Here is a 15,291-nt window from a genome sequence, read left to right as displayed (position 1 = left end):
GTGCCACCCTCGTCATGAGGCGTTCTCGCTATCAGACGAGAAGCCCCAGGATAAGATCGGGTTTCACGGATTAACTTTACGGGTAAAGATGGTTTTGGTTTTCGATTCCTTTTTAGTCCCTTGATAAGTAAGGGGATAATCACGATTATGGGGATTCACCAGTTCCATGTCCGAGCGAGACCAGTTATTGGTACAGCTGTCACAAAAGGACTGGCCGACCAGTAGGATAATTGGTACAGCTTATCTACCATCGCTCCCACGCAGCCGGTTGAATCACGTACTCCAAGCTTGCGCTATATATCGTAAAGCAGAGGGGAACAACGCGTGCATTACGCGGAACCACCGGAAATAATTGACCGGGAATAAAGCGAAAATCACACGCGCTACTGTAGCTATGCTAGTACAACGAGAAGAAGAAGCAGAACGATCTCAGGTCAGGTACTGAAAATTCAATCTATTACCTTTCGACCCAAAACCTTGTTTCCGATAAAATAAACCGCAATCCCAGGGTCAGTGCAGTCTACCAGAGCTGACAGTCTCCGTCTGTCTTGCAGCATTCCTGAGAGTCCGTGGTCCTGGTCCTGGTCCTGTTCTTCGGAACTGAGAGAAATGAGAAGAATGAGAGGGAGGGGGGGGAGATGACCGGGTCTAAACTAATCTTGAAAACGAAATGAAATAATGAAAGGGAGAGACAGAGACATGGATGGATAGATGGATCGGCCGGTCAATCAATCCAATTTTGTACTGTATGAGATAGTCAGATCAATCAGTCTTATCTTCTTCATCATCTGCATCTGTCATCGTTGTCGATTTTCGCTATCAAATCCTCGAAGGATCAAATTCTGCTCGAAGCAGAAGCAGAAGCGAAGCGAAGAGAAAAGAAGAAGCGCTTTGAAAGCCGACCGAACGACCGCGAATTAAAGGTAGAAAGAAGATAAGGAGGACCCTTCAGCAGAGATATATACGTATCATCAAGGTGAGTTGCGGACTGCTCCTTCACGCTCGTCGCATCGGTTCGGATTGTGTCGCTGTATCCTGTCACCGGCGGCATGATACCATCTTCCCTGTCCTATCAACCCACGCACGGACGTGTGAGGCTGGTCTGTGCGTCTACAGACGTGTGTGCGGGCGGCCCTGTCATCTGTGTGGATTGTGCTACCCTCTTTACCCCGTTCAATGTGATCGGTTTTGTGTCAGTTGTTCGAGCACGAGGCCAAACCGGGGAAGGGCGGTTTCACTTTTCTCGTCTTCTTGATCTGTGCTTTAGTGCGCTAGAATGCTAGATTCATTCTAGTCTCGTCTCATCTCGTTTCGTCTCATTCAATGGCGTTCGTTCTCCCTATTGCTTCTCTTCTCCCCTTCTCTAAACTCCAACCAAGCCACTTCAACAGCCTTCTTTAGGACGTTTGAGTGCTTGGCTGCCCTGCTTTGGACTTACGTTTGTGAGGTCGAATGGTTTCGTCTCACATCATCTTATTCCCCCTCAACCCAACCCTGTCACACAATACCTATACCCCGACACACGACATATCCTTCACTTCCCCACTTTTTCTGCCATTTCTCATCACTCCTTGAGGATCATCATTGTTGGGCTTCTCATCGTTCTCACATCCCTGGTGGATTTCCGTTGCTTTCGCCTGATCCGTCGCTCACTTCGTACGCACCTCCTTTCTCAGTCGACTCGTCTTAGCAGCTTTGCTCTTCATCAAGCAAGAAACAAGCAATCATGTGGCCCTCTCAGGATATCTGGAATAGTGAGTTTCCTCGCGCCAGCTACTAGACTCCCTACTCATCATCATCACCACCTTTTACCAGATCCCCAGGCTCTCTCAAACTACTACCTCACCCAAGCTATCCCCCTTCGACCGCAACCTGGTGTTCTTGTCGCGTCCATCATTGTCTCTATCCTCGGTTCTTACGCTACTCTTCTTGTTCTCGGTCGTCGAACAAGTGCTCGAGGATGGAGGAATCACGGTCTCCTCGCTTTGGCCGCCGTCGTCTTCGCAGCTTGCGCTATCTGGGGTATGCACTTCGTCAGCATGATCAGTGTCCGACTCAAGCCTAGTCCCGATATCACCTGGTACCTGCAAGTGAGTTGACTTGCATTTCTCGTCATCTACATATAGCGCGGAGCGGGAGCTGACACGTTCACGCCAGTTCGACAAGGGTATGACAACCCTCTCCTTATTTGTGCCCATCATCGCGACGGCCATGGCCTTCTGGCTCATCGGTTCAGAACTCGAATTCCAGATTTGGCGAGTCGGCTTCGCCGGTGTGTTCTTGGGTCTCACTGTCGGTCTCATGCACTACTCGGCCTCCTTCCGACTACCTCATTTGGCCGTGTCCTACACTGCTGTGACGGTCGTCTTCTCCCTGATCCTCGCCGTCGTCGCTGCTACAGTCGCTCTCTTCCTGTTCTTCCGACTTCGTTCGCAATGGCAAGACTCTTGGTGGAAGCGAGGACTCTGTAGTTTGGTTTTGGCTACTGCTGTCTGCGGGTGAGTCTGTGCACGGACTTGATAGACGCATCTTCCGCTAACCCTTCGTCACAGTATGCACTACCTCGGTCTCGGCGGTACATCTTACCGAACCAAACCAGACGTTGACCCCAGCATCTTGGCTACCGGTAACGACCAGAGCACTCGATTGACTATCAGTACGTCTGTTCGTCCCATTTTGCCAGAGAGTCGCACTGACCTTTGATCACCAGTCATCTCGGTCATGTGTGGTGCCATTGTGCTCATTTGCTTCGCCATCGCTTTCTACGATGAGATGACTAGACGACAGATTAGAAACAAGGCCAGAAACATCGTCATCGCTAGTGCTTCGTTCGACAAGACCGGCAAGCTGCTTGTCAAGAACGACGGTACTATTCCTATGCAAGTCATTCAGACCGATGCTGATCTTCAGGTGAGTAAGCACGAACGGAACACAAGGTCTTCTGCTGACGTGACACAGCGAGTACTCGGTGAGCTCGATCCTCGGCAGCCCACCTTCCAATGGCTCTACCAACTCTCCTTCAACTGGGCCCTCGTGACCCCCTTCGTCCCACGTGTCCTCAAGTCCGTTGTCGACCGTCAGAGGGGAAAAGTCCAGCAAGCCAGCCCCATGGAGCGAGGTTTACCCAACTCGGCTTGGGAGACTCTGCTTTTCCGAAGTCGTTTCGTCGAGGCTTCAGTTCTCCTCGCCCAACAGCTTGACTTGTCCGTCGAATCGCTGGGTGCGATGTTCGACCGTGTCCTCACTACCGGTACTCGACAAGCTGAAGCCCAAGACAAGTCCGAGAAGAAGGCTGAAGAAGGCAAGGTCGGCATGAAAGGCGACGATGAGAGTTCGATCCACGGTATCACCCTCCGAATGCACAACTCGGAGGGTGTCATGCTCTTCCTCGTACGAGAAATTGGCGATGGTCACCCAGCAGCTTGGGACAACCCCACTGCCGACAAGAACCAGCTCCGATCAGCAGACACCGTCGACAACTATACTTCTCGAGGTTACCGAATGGCCGAAACTCGATTCTTCTCCAAGGCCATGGCCGACCATTTCGGTGTTTCCAAGCAGGAGATGGACGTCTTCTTGTCCGCTTGTAAGACTTACGCTAAGCGAGGTACACGACCCGTCGTCCAGAGTGGCGGAGCCTACCTCGGTCTTTTCGGTGTACGACCTACCGGTACTCAGCTTGGTGGTCTCGATGTTCTCGTTTACAACTTTGCTCGTCACCAAATCCCTGCGTACCGACTTCCGGATGTCGGTTATCCTCTTTCTGGGTCGATGAAGACGTGGATACGAGAGTTGGCGAATGCTAGCATGGGTGAAGTCCTGCGAAGATGTAACGAAGCTGTCGAGAAAGCTGAGAACTCGGATGATGGATCTATCCGTTCTCACGAGGACGAGACTCTTTACGACTTCCAAGCTGCTATTGCCGTCGCCATCGAAGCTCTTACAACTGCCCTCCGATGCTGGCCTACTCTTCTCGACATCGCCAAATTGTCGCCCGAGATCCTGGAAATCCCCGCATCAGACAATGATGACAAGATGCCTGCTCAGATGGTCGTTCTCGAGGTCGTTCTTCCTGCACCGGACGCCAGACTCACTCCAGTCCAATCACGAGCATCCGGTGTTCAAGCTCCTGGTCTCGCCTCTGGCCGACACGAGAGCGACAAGCCTCCTGCGCCATTCGTGTACACCCCCTTCAGTCTGTTCACCAAATCTCAGGCGATGCTCTTGCGGGCCAAGGGCTATCAGGACTTCTCGAGAAACACCGCCATGGATCTCAACAAGGTCTATCCCCTTGTTCCTACGGATGTGGCGGCTGAGCTTGACGCCGTCGACATGGGCGAGAAGGGTGGTTTGGACGTGGCGGGTAACCCGTTCGTAGGGATGAACCAGCGATGGGGCACGCGAGGTTCCACAGCGAAGTTGGCTGGTAAAGGACTCAGTGTCGACGTTGTCGAGGCGAACGCGAGCGGTCACCTCCGAAATGATTCGGAAGGCAATGCTCTTTCGCCTGATATGATCTCTACCGATGGATCGGAGACAACCTACGAGAAGGGCTTTGGCAGTATCCAAGGTGGATTACATCCTTTCGTTCCAGGACAAGCGAGGAGGGGAAGTCGACCGAATACCAGTGACTCGACGCAAACGACATCCTCAGTTGTCGCCGCTCCCGCTGAAGCTGTCAAGAAGGGTCTGACGACTTTGGTGAACAAGGCGAAGGAGACTGCTGGTCAGACTATCGGTACGACAGAAGAAGAGGCGAACGACGATGAGCCGGTGGGACCACCCGTATATTCAAGTATCAGAAACAGAACCGATGGGTGAGTTCAACTGTGTACTACTTGTTATTTGAGGAAATAAACTGACGACGGAATTTTCAGATGGTTCTTGAGAAGTATGCGAGATCTCGAACGATCCGATCAAGCGGGCGCGTTGGATGGCGTCGCCTGGCCCGAGAAGTAAACGTGATAGTCTACACATCACTTTCGTTCTGTCTCTATTTGCTACTCACGTCACACTCATTTTGGTTTTTCTCTACGCTTTATCTCCTCTTTTTAATGTCGACTGTTACGTACATACACATGTGTCCAAGTGCTGGTTTCTCTTTTCATGGTGTATCAGTTATTCTCTCTGGTTGGGTCGGTTCGAACGGAGTAGTAGGATTGGAATTTATATAGTTTTACCAGTACTCGTAGCTCGTAGCATGCAATGAATCCGATCATGAATATACAGTTCTCAAAACGATCGATCTAGTTGATTGCATGCATTCCGATGACTTGCCTTACGGTACGTTAAGAATTGCTTTTTAATGTATAATTTACACCTACGGCCACTACTTCAAATCTTCCTTCTTGAAAGTGACTTTCCACCACGGTCTCGCTCACTAATGATCATCATCACCGACCAACCAACTCAACAGAACTGGAGCTCCCATTCCCAAAGCCAACAGACCCATTCTCTCATATTTGCCCAAAGTCGGTTCACCATGTTCGTCAAGTCCATCGTGTCCTTCTTCTTCGTCAGCGTGAGAATGGTGCGCGTTGGAATGTTGGTCGGACGATGTGGCAGAGAGTGGTTGGATGACTGTTGCTACGTAGAGGAAGGATCCGCCCTGCGAGAGTGGAAAGATGGGACATCAGCATTGATCGAGTTCATACTGTAGTGAGTAGGGTGAAGACCGCTTGAGGGTTGAGTGCGTAAAACCCAAGACGACGAGCTGCCTCAGAACGAGGAATTCGATGCGATAGGATGAAGACCGTTCCCACTCACCGAGAACAACAACGCAATACCAGTGTACCATCCCAAGGTATCTACATCCCCATTTTTCCCACTCCCCATACTCGTATTTCCAAAAGCGCTGACGAGGAGATATGTCAATATCGCACCGGTCGGTGCGGCAAAGGAGAATATGATGAGACGACGTCGGATAGCGGTGGCTGATAAGGAGAGCGAGAGGAGAGTGGTGGTCAAGCCAAGAGCGGTGGGGCCTGTTGGCAGTGCGAGATATTTGTCAGCGTCGTCCGTGTCAATGCTGTATCGCCCATTAGTCACATAGAGAAGAAGGAACGTGGCTACCCAAAAGCGAACGTGAAAGACAATGTATGTCACTTGACTCACCTTTATGCACCAATACCGCCAAGAAAACGATTAACCCCAAGCTGCCATGTCCCGAAAGACTGCTCGCACCCAAGGCGATCCCATCTGCCGCACCATGAATGACCATACCGAGGGTCGCATTCAATCCATGAACTGCATTGTCGGTCTTGCATTCCTGACCATGTTTATGTTCGTCCTTCCTGCCACTCCTTGAAGGGATAGATTTGATGAGGATGGGGGATTGCGAGTTGAGATGTTGAGGTGAGGGTCGGGTTGTGGAGTCGATAGAGGGAGATCGGGAAGCTGGTGGACTGGAAGAGGGCGAGGAAGGAGGGGAATGAGGAGGATGAGGGGTGAGGGACTCGATTCTAAACAGAAGTGTGAGTGTCAGCTTGACGGACGTAAGGTGTTTGGAAGACAGAGAGAGAGGGAGAGAGGGAGGGATAACGTACAGAAGCATCAGGGCGAAACCTAGCAACAAGCTAATACCAATCGCATGGATAGCAGTCTCATCGCGACCCTGTCGATCGGCCGGTAAAGCAGCAAATAACGTCGAAACGCCTCTAAGCAACGGTAACCAGATATAAGTCAGCTTGGTTCATTCGAATCATAACGCTATCTGGTTTGAATGAAAGATGGCTAAAGAAACTTGACGCACTCTGGTATGATGATCGTCAAGGCGGCGCCGACCAACAGTCCCATACCCATCACCGATATCGCCTTCAGTCGTTTACCTAGATCCGAGTCAGCATTAGCAAAGAAGGTCTTACCACAAATAGGCTTGTAGTGCCTCCCTCCAGACGACGACACTCACCTGAAGTACCTGATTTGAACCATAGTGGGATATAACCAACTATGAAGCTCGCTGCGAACATACACAGACTCTGAGCGAGGAGAAGGAGGAGGCCCATTGTGGGCTGATTTTCTATGTAGTCGAGATGTATGTATTTGGTCCAAGTGAATCACTCGTTAAGTGTGAAGTGAACTGGAACTATGGAAGGTATGTTGATGGATTCGAAGACGAGGAGAGAAGCCAATGATACGATTTTGTGACGAGATGTTCGAGGAAGGGGTGAAGATCTTGAAAGGAGAGAAGACCTGTCCGGTATCGATGATCGTCGTTGCAGTTGCAATCTGTCGCTGCGTCGGGTACGGGACAATGCAATGCACTCTCCGTGCTTGTTGGCTGACTAGGGATACCAAAGTATTGATTGAGATACTCTATCGTTTATGCACAAGGTGGAGAGATGAGACGTAGATAAAGAGAAAATGCAGAAAGATGGTGATGACGAGTATTGAGATTGAAATTACAAGTAACTGCAATTACCCTTAGTAGTCACCTACAAATCAATCAATCATTCACCGTACTAGATAGATAATCACTGACTGCTAGTGCTGCTACTCGTCCCATCGTCGTCATCCAACTCGCGACAAGATCCAACATTCGTCCATTCATACGCGATCGCATTACTAATCAACTCCCAGAAGGACTCGCTATCCACACAACAACACGCAAATACCCTCTCCGTTATGGCCTTCGAATCGCATCATGCGCCGACTATCGGCTCGACGCCCTTTTCCACCGAGTCGTATTTCCAGACTCAGAGACCGCCGGTTGGGTTGGAAGAGAAGACGAAGTTGATGCTGGAGTTTGTGGAGAGATGGAAGAGTGTTCAAGGGAAGAAGGTGGTCTTGGTCACTGTGAGTGGGATGGGGCCAGACTACGATACTGGCAATAGTGTCCGACAGAATGAGCTGAGCTGAGCTGGGTTGTGTATTAGAGCGGAGGCACGACCGTCCCCCTCGAAGCGAATACGTAGGTACAATGGATGATATCTTATCTATTCACAGCTGATCGTTCACCCGCCGCAGCGTTCGATTCCTCGACAACTTTTCAGCAGGAACTAGAGGTGCTACCTCTGCCGAATACTTCCTGTCACAAGGATACGCCGTGATCTTCATGCATCGATTACATTCCCTTCGACCTTTCTCCAGACATTATTCACATTCCCTCAATCCGTTCCTCGACCTGCTTTCGGTACTCCCCCAAAGCGAACCCTCCTCTTCCTCTTCCTCTTCTTCCTCGTCGTCGAAGGCGACGACGACGAAACCGAATATAGTTGTTTCACTAACGCATTCATCTACGCTCCTTCCTATTCTCGAAGCATATCACAGTGCTCAAAACGAAGGGACTCTACTCTCAATAGAATTCACAACCGTCAACGATTACTTATGGTTACTTAAATCTGTCACGGGGGCAATGTCACCTTTGGGACGAAGGGGGATGTTCTACCTAGCAGCTGCTGTGTCGGATTTCTTCTTGCCGGAGGAAAGGGTCGCAGAACATAAGATACAGTCGAATAAGGGGACGTTGAACTTGGAGATGGATTCAGTTCCAAAGGTTCTAAAACCACTGGTTCAGGAATGGACTCCAGAGGGTTATATCGTCAGCTTCAAGGTGAGTCGCGCCCCTCGCGCTGTACCCAAATTCCACTCTAGACCTGAATCATACTATACGCGTGACCATCTTGTCGTGGTGTAACTATCAAAGCTGATCACTACATGACACGTATCCAGCTCGAGACAGATCCAGCGTTGCTCGTTCCCAAATCCCGCGCAGCACTCTCTCGATACGGCCACCAGCTTGTCGTAGGTAACGAACTCCATCGAAGGAAATACGAAGTAGTCTTTGTCGAGCGAAAAACCCCTTTGTCTCCAACAAAAGGAGATGGGGATAATAGACTATCGGGAGTCGAGACGCCGCCTCTCGATGCTGAGGCAGGGGGAGAAAAGGGGTTGGAAGAAGAATATAAAGAAACTTGGTTACGACTTGATGATTTGTCAAATACACAAACAAATGGGATCAGTGGGGCAGAAACGAATACGAATACGAATGGATCATCGACCAGTGGACATAAAGGACGAGATGGAGAAGTGGAAATTGAAGAAATTATCGTTAAAGAGTTGGTGGACAGACATCAAAGATGGATAGAAGCGGGTACCAACTAACTAGGTAGCTATGTGACAAGGTGAAAAGAAAGTAGCAATCAAGTAAAACAAAGAGAATGATGCGAACGCAGCGCTGGCTCGCTGGCGAATGTCATGAATCATCATCTATCATTACAGAATGCATCATGATAGACTACATCTGCTCGTTCGTGTTTTCGTCCTGTCCACTCTCAAACGCCTAATCATCCTCATAGTTTCCTAAAATCTCAGCTACAGCAAACGCAGTCAGCCTCACTCGTATAGCACCGGGATGCTGAGATGATCAAACTCACCATCATCATCAATCGGGACTTGTCTATACGGCGTTCTTCTCGCGAACAGATCTTCCAGGAAGGGCACTTTTCTCGTGATCCATGCCAGACCCTCTTGACCAATCGCGATGAGGAACAGAGGAACACTTGCAAGTGTTGCAAAGACACCAGAGGTTGTATCTCCTCCGAATGCTCTGTGTTCGCCAAGACGGATTGATCTGCAAGAACAAGCACGAGCGTCAGCCAACCTGAATGACCGCGTGCCTGTTATAAGTTTATTGACTCACCCTGATCGGCCTCCTTTGGTGTAATACCACCATCCTGCCAGACCCGCGAATGCAAATGGCAGTATCGCCACACTTCCCCAGAACAGTCCGCTCAACCCTGCCGATCCACCGATCAAGCCAGGACATTCGTGTCTCCTCCCTCGATCAGGTCGTTCACCACCTTCACAGCTAGAGTATGGAATCTTGCGATAGGGTGTACGTTCGTACCAGTATTGCGAGAAGCCATCACATTGCTCCCACTCCGTATCCGATGACAGGGCGGAAGCTCCGTCAACCAAGACACAGTTACCAGAAGCATCGCGACGATAGTTGAATTCGCTGTGACATTGACGATATCAGCATCAAGCGCGCGAGCTTACACGGTGACGACCACTCACCACTCAAAGTCTGATGTTGTACAAGTACAATTTCTGACAATCGTCATAGGCTGTACGACCCTTTCACCAACATAACAATTCTTGTTCCTGATCCTTCTGTGATACATTGTCTGTCGTCCGAACAGGCATTGATCCTCTCGACTCTCACTAGGTGACCAAAGTTCGAAATCGTCGTGATTGGGATCCTCGATACTCAACTCGCACTTGGTCTGTGTAATCGCGGAGAAGTCAAGGTGGACGAGTATACTCTTGTCGGACTGGCCGGAAGCTGTTCCGATAAGCATGAACCGTCGGGAGGTATCATCTGGAACAGTCTGAATAGTCTGCACTCGGATCGTTTGGCCGAAGGCGTATTCGTTCCATGTAAGACCTTCGTCGGTGGTGTAGATCACATGATCGGTTGCTTCTTCGTCGTTGGCGAGAATGATAATGGATCCGGAATCGCCAAACTCCCACATATGAGCGTCCTTGTGAACTTCTTCCCACGTATATCCACCGTCTCGAGTCAGGAAAATATCGGAGTCGGTGTAGGGCGCCAGCTCTTCTCCGACGTTACCCACAGCAAGCATGAGCTATACCGGAAGACATCAGTCACGTTACCAAATGAGGAAGAGGCACACTCACTCCAACAGCTGAAGGGCTGCTGTAAGTCGCTTTAGGATCTCTTCGCTCGGTGTATCCGTGTATTTGAAGAGCGCACGACTGTGACTAGAGTGAGCACTAGGCGCAATGTTGGCATGCCAGCATACTCACGGTCGTTGTGCAATCGTATTCTTGGCCCAAAGAGTCACGAGCTGGAGGGTTCATCGGCTTCCACGAACCGCCTATCGAATAGTTAGTACAGCGAGATCATATACTGGTTTGTGTGCTCACCATCATTATGGGTGATGCGAGTCTGTATCTTCTTCTTGCCAGAGATATCCGCCTCGCTAGGGTTTGCCTGGATCGAATGGGTATCAGCTTTGTCAGAATCAATGTCTGGATAGTGCAACTCACAACTACGTTGATGACGGCGATACCATCAAGACCGATCATCTGGACAGCGAGTCAGCCAGCTATGACTTCCCATTGTTGAGTTACCTACCTTTTCAAAGTCGACATAGCCAGCAGTATTCCTATTGACATATTCAACTGCGAGACCATAGTACGTCCCGTTGGAGTTGGATCTGGACTCATAGTAAGTACGTCAAGCCTGTTGTGTCACAGTAAGAATAGTACGGAACTTACTTGAATATACTTCCCCATTCCGTGTTTGTAGCTTGGTTCATAGTAACATGCAGGAAGACCGAGTCTGTGGAACTCTCAAGAATACTGTGAAGAACGTCAGAATAGAGCTTGGACACCCAACCTGAGCCAGTAAAACGTACGTATAGGCCTGCAATTGATCCGTTGTCAGTTACGACAATGAGAATAGTAAACGGCATAACTCACCCTGTTATCGATTCTCATATTAGGTGGAAATTGTCCTTCCGAGAAATGGTACCCGTCCAGAGATACTTGGAGGGTCAATGTACCAGCTAGCTCGTTCAGCTAGTAGTAGTGAACATCAGTGACTGTATTGCGCATCCATTGCTGGGGCATCCCCAGCGATATATGATACTCACCTGCGCGACCAACAGATATTCTGCGAAACTTGCAAAGCCGACGACGGCGTCAAACAACTTGATCTTCTTCGAATAGTAATTTGCACCCGCAATCAACTCGATCGGATTGTAATCGCCCGAAGTCTGACTTCCCTTCTTATTCCTGTAACTCTCGCAGATAATCTCCCTCTCATCAATCTTTAATCTCTTGTCTCTTGCCCAAGCGCAGTTCCGCACATACTCCTCGATCTTCTTCCATCTCCTTCCGTGATCTGTCGAGTAGTAAGCGACGGCTCGACAAGAGGTGGAAAGGGTGTTTTGGCAGTCAATAGAACCGGTGTATATCAGCCAGTCAGGTTTGGTGGGATGGAAGTCGAGAATTGGGATACCGAGGTTGTTAGGATCCATAGGTGTCGAGATGGAATTCCATGATTTACCAGTGTCGGTGGTGTAGTAGATCTTTCGAGAATTGGTGAGGAGGTAAGCCCGTTCATAGCTGAACGAGTGCATTGTAACTCCAAGGAAGGTTTCCTTCTCGAAGAGCTGTTTCCACGAGAATCCCTCGTTACTAGACTGCATGAGCGAGCCGTCGGACAGTTGAAGGAGAATTGTCTGCGATTCGGGGAAGTACTGATGTTGTGTAATGACTGCCGGGAACTCGTGAACAACATGAGAAGCCTTCCCATTCTCTGGCCGGGCAGATTCACATTGCTTTTGAACAGGGTCGTCTTTAGCTTTACCTGAGCCTTTCTCGCAGGTGTTCCCTGGTATCTTTCTGTATCCTGAAGAGCCAAGATACGTGTCGTCCTTCTTGTTACATGTCCCCGCAGGCACAGGCTCGGGACCAACTGCGACACATTCGCCGTCTTGTCGGACATAGTTGAAGTCGCACTCGTAGTCTTCGTCCGTACAAGCGCAATTCTCCTCGTGTCCGACAGGATCTTCGAATTTGTGTCCGACATAACATTGCGCATCAAGCTTTCGCCTTTGATACCACTGCTTGTGACCCATAAGACACTCTTTGCCTTCCGCAGATCGTGCGTACCACCGCTCGAAGTCCGAATCTTTACACTGCCGGCTTTGAACGGGTGCGAAATCGAGGAAGATCATGGCGTGTCGTCCACCGCTGCTGGAGTCACGACGCGGGAAAGTCCCGAGAAGTATGAATCTACAAAGTATTGTCAGCGATCCGTTCGATACGCGTCTTCTCTGCTCACTTCTGAGAGGTTGAGTCTGGGATAGTCGTTAAAACCAGCCCTCGCACGGTAACGCCGAGATCGAGTTGAGTCCTGGGGTTATGCTGATATCAGTGAAAATTCGGTTCCTTTTCATGCGGAAACTGACCAGGTCCTTCCTCCATCATATGAGTAGTGGACGTGATCGGTCGCCTCTTCGTCATCGACGATGACAAGGATGCTACCCTGATCTCCGAACTCGTACTTGTGAGCGCCTTCTTGGACCATTCGCCAAGTCAAGCCCGCATCGGTCGACAAAAAGGTATCGCAATCCTCTGTGAGACTGTCAGCGCAAGCATTGTCATCGATATGCGAGTATCTCACCGTAAGGAAGCAAGCTTTCTCCCACTGAACCAACGGCCATCACATAGCCGGGCGCAGTCGACGAGAACACTCGACCGATGTTATGCGGAACGGTGACCGAGTGGACATGCAAGGAGCAAGTTTCCTGTTCATTCCAGTCAGCAGACGATCTAAATCCATCGAGGTCTGCACCTACTAAGTCTTTCCTGTCACATGCCCAGTCGTCGCCGTTGAGGTCTTTCTCTGGAGCTTTGAGTCGTCTCCAGCTCGAGCCTGCAGGAGATCAGCGCCATTACCGCAACAATCGAAAGGAAAAATACTTACCGTCATCGTACGTGATCTTGCTCCTGATTTTCTTGGCCTCTCCCCATCCAACCACTTCCTCTCGGTTTGCGACGACGTTCGCAATCCCGACGCCCTGTATCGACCACCCCTTCAGCTGTGGACAACAATAGCTTTACAAAGCGTCGCTTACCTCGAGTCCGACCAACTGCTCAAAGTCCACGATCCCATACTCGTTTCTGTTGGTATCCGCCAACGCCTCCACGAAGTAGGTTCCTTCGCTGGATGAGACGAACAGGGTACCGATGTTGGCAGCGGGAGATGTCAGGATATCGACTGCGATAGAGTGTGTGGTGGATTCGACGACAGTGTAAGCGCTACATGGTGGCGTTAGCTCGTCACCTAAAAGTGCAGATAATCGTCTCGAGCTCACTTCTCCTTCAGGTCTCTAAAAAGGCGAATGGACTTGTCAGTTTGGCTGTCACCAACAACGCAAGCTGCGTGCAAGACTCACGGCATGGCTGAATGAGGGAACTTGGTCTGACGCCACTGTATCCCGTCGGTCGTGACGTAGAGATGCCTGGAGGCGAGTCAGCTTATCCCTGTTCGCTTGCAGTGTCCGGGTGTGCGCCAAACTCACATGGGATCCCCTCCCGTCGCTCTTTTGCTACCATCGTCCAGGACTCTCAATGCGGCTACCATGAACTTGCTGACCACTCCTAAACCCACCACCCCTCTCGCCTTCTTCCCGATTCCTAGATCCACAAACTTCTTGGTAGCGAACCAATCCTCTGACGAATAGAGTCTGCTCTCCTTGTAGCTATGCATCCCTCCATCTCCCGGTTTGATACTCTGATCGAAGGCGACGCAGAAGATCAATGATTCTGGCGAGTCGACGAAAGCGGCTGACGATCTCGCGAAGAGACATTGTGAAGTTTGAGTGAGGAGTAATTGCGGTTCTGATCTAAAAGCATCTTTCGTGTAAAACGTTTCGTCCCAACATGTTTTCCCACCTCCCCATTTCCCTGATCCAGTATCTTCACATGCGACACCTTGGAATAAGATCCAATCCGTTCTTTCGGAATGGAAGGATAAGGTGGATCCAGCCAAACTTGCTTCTCGAGGCGTTTCGAAAGATTGCCAGCTCGCTCCCCGATTGTAAGTCACCCAATGGGTATATCGTCGTCCGATGATGAAGGCCATGTCGTTGTTGTGAGGATGGTCGACGAGACGTACAGCTTCGCCCTCACCAGGACCGGAGATGGGTTCCCACGTCTTGCCTTCGTCTGGTGATCGCATAACGGAAAGAGTGACCGGGTCATGGAGCATCACCACCTGGCGAGATCACACAACGTCAGCCATGTCATTGGTGGTCCTTAAGCCGTCATATGTATGCCGACAACTCACAGGTGTATCATCGAAATAGAATAGACGATTAGGCAAGTTCTGTAACTTGTGCACGACCACCTGCGGATCACCAGCCGACACTCCCAGAGGAGTTAACAGCAGACCCAACACTAAGCTGAAGATAAATATCATATTCAATGGTAGTCGTCTCCGAGTCAAGCTCGAAAGACGTTGTCGTGAGTGTCGTGATATCATGATGAGTGACTTCGAAGCATCCAGGCTATTGAATCCCAGTGAGTCGTGTGAAAGGAAGGACGTTTCAACGATAATCGGCTAAATATACTTGTTGTCGATGAGGTGGCGACGAGACGGATTGAGTGGAAATCCCAATGTCACTGATTCTTTCCTTTCTCAACTACTCAGATCCAATTGAGCGAGAATGGAGCTCATGTAAAGTGAGTGATCATACAGGCGTCGATCTCGTCTAGTTGTAGTAGAAATACAAGCATTGACGCGTTGCTCGC

The 15,291-nt window shown here is 50.1% G+C and overlaps 4 protein-coding genes across 4 annotated transcripts; 2 read left to right on the top strand and 2 right to left on the bottom strand.

Annotated features, from left to right (window-relative positions):
* Window positions 1-1,726: 1,726 nt before the first annotated feature.
* Window positions 1,727-4,959, top strand: CI109_103544 (uncharacterized protein; the record flags this gene model as incomplete). The annotated part of the gene is made up of 7 exons (XM_032005700.1): window positions 1,727-1,754; window positions 1,816-2,090; window positions 2,158-2,498; window positions 2,553-2,656; window positions 2,711-2,910; window positions 2,959-4,817; window positions 4,878-4,959. 7 exons carry the CDS (start codon window positions 1,727-1,729, stop codon window positions 4,957-4,959), a joined length of 2,889 nt encoding a protein of 962 aa, XP_031859947.1.
* A 421-nt stretch (window positions 4,960-5,380) lies between these two features.
* Window positions 5,381-7,004, bottom strand: CI109_103543 (uncharacterized protein; the record flags this gene model as incomplete). The annotated part of the gene is made up of 6 exons (XM_032005701.1): window positions 5,381-5,608; window positions 5,767-5,984; window positions 6,115-6,461; window positions 6,546-6,656; window positions 6,752-6,827; window positions 6,908-7,004. The coding sequence occupies 6 exons, from the start codon at window positions 7,002-7,004 to the stop codon at window positions 5,381-5,383; spliced, it is 1,077 nt and encodes a 358-aa protein (XP_031859948.1).
* An 82-nt stretch (window positions 7,005-7,086) lies between these two features.
* On the top strand, window positions 7,087-9,102 carry CI109_103542 (uncharacterized protein; the record flags this gene model as incomplete). The annotated part of the gene is made up of 5 exons (XM_032005702.2): window positions 7,087-7,093; window positions 7,487-7,794; window positions 7,875-7,909; window positions 7,966-8,551; window positions 8,671-9,102. 5 exons carry the CDS (start codon window positions 7,087-7,089, stop codon window positions 9,100-9,102), a joined length of 1,368 nt encoding a protein of 455 aa, XP_031859949.2.
* Window positions 9,103-9,280: 178 nt separating this feature from the next.
* On the bottom strand, window positions 9,281-15,022 carry CI109_103541 (uncharacterized protein; the record flags this gene model as incomplete). Its single annotated transcript, XM_032005703.1, has 23 exons — window positions 9,281-9,312; window positions 9,375-9,571; window positions 9,641-9,958; window positions 10,018-10,589; window positions 10,642-10,719; window positions 10,771-10,841; window positions 10,891-10,957; window positions 11,014-11,052; window positions 11,102-11,183; window positions 11,245-11,328; window positions 11,385-11,392; window positions 11,449-11,547; window positions 11,622-12,768; window positions 12,818-12,889; window positions 12,945-13,110; window positions 13,160-13,283; window positions 13,335-13,411; window positions 13,463-13,556; window positions 13,614-13,797; window positions 13,854-13,868; window positions 13,935-14,000; window positions 14,061-14,755; window positions 14,828-15,022. 23 exons carry the CDS (start codon window positions 15,020-15,022, stop codon window positions 9,281-9,283), a joined length of 4,482 nt encoding a protein of 1,493 aa, XP_031859950.1.
* Between the last annotated feature and the right edge of the window lie 269 nt (window positions 15,023-15,291).

The sequence above is a fragment of the Kwoniella shandongensis genome, chromosome 6 (assembly GCF_008629635.2).
Source record: "Kwoniella shandongensis chromosome 6, complete sequence".
Lineage (NCBI taxonomy): Eukaryota > Fungi > Basidiomycota > Tremellomycetes > Tremellales > Cryptococcaceae > Kwoniella > Kwoniella shandongensis.
The sequence above is the reverse complement of the archived record's forward strand: the minus strand, read 5'-3'. Positions and strand labels throughout refer to the sequence as shown.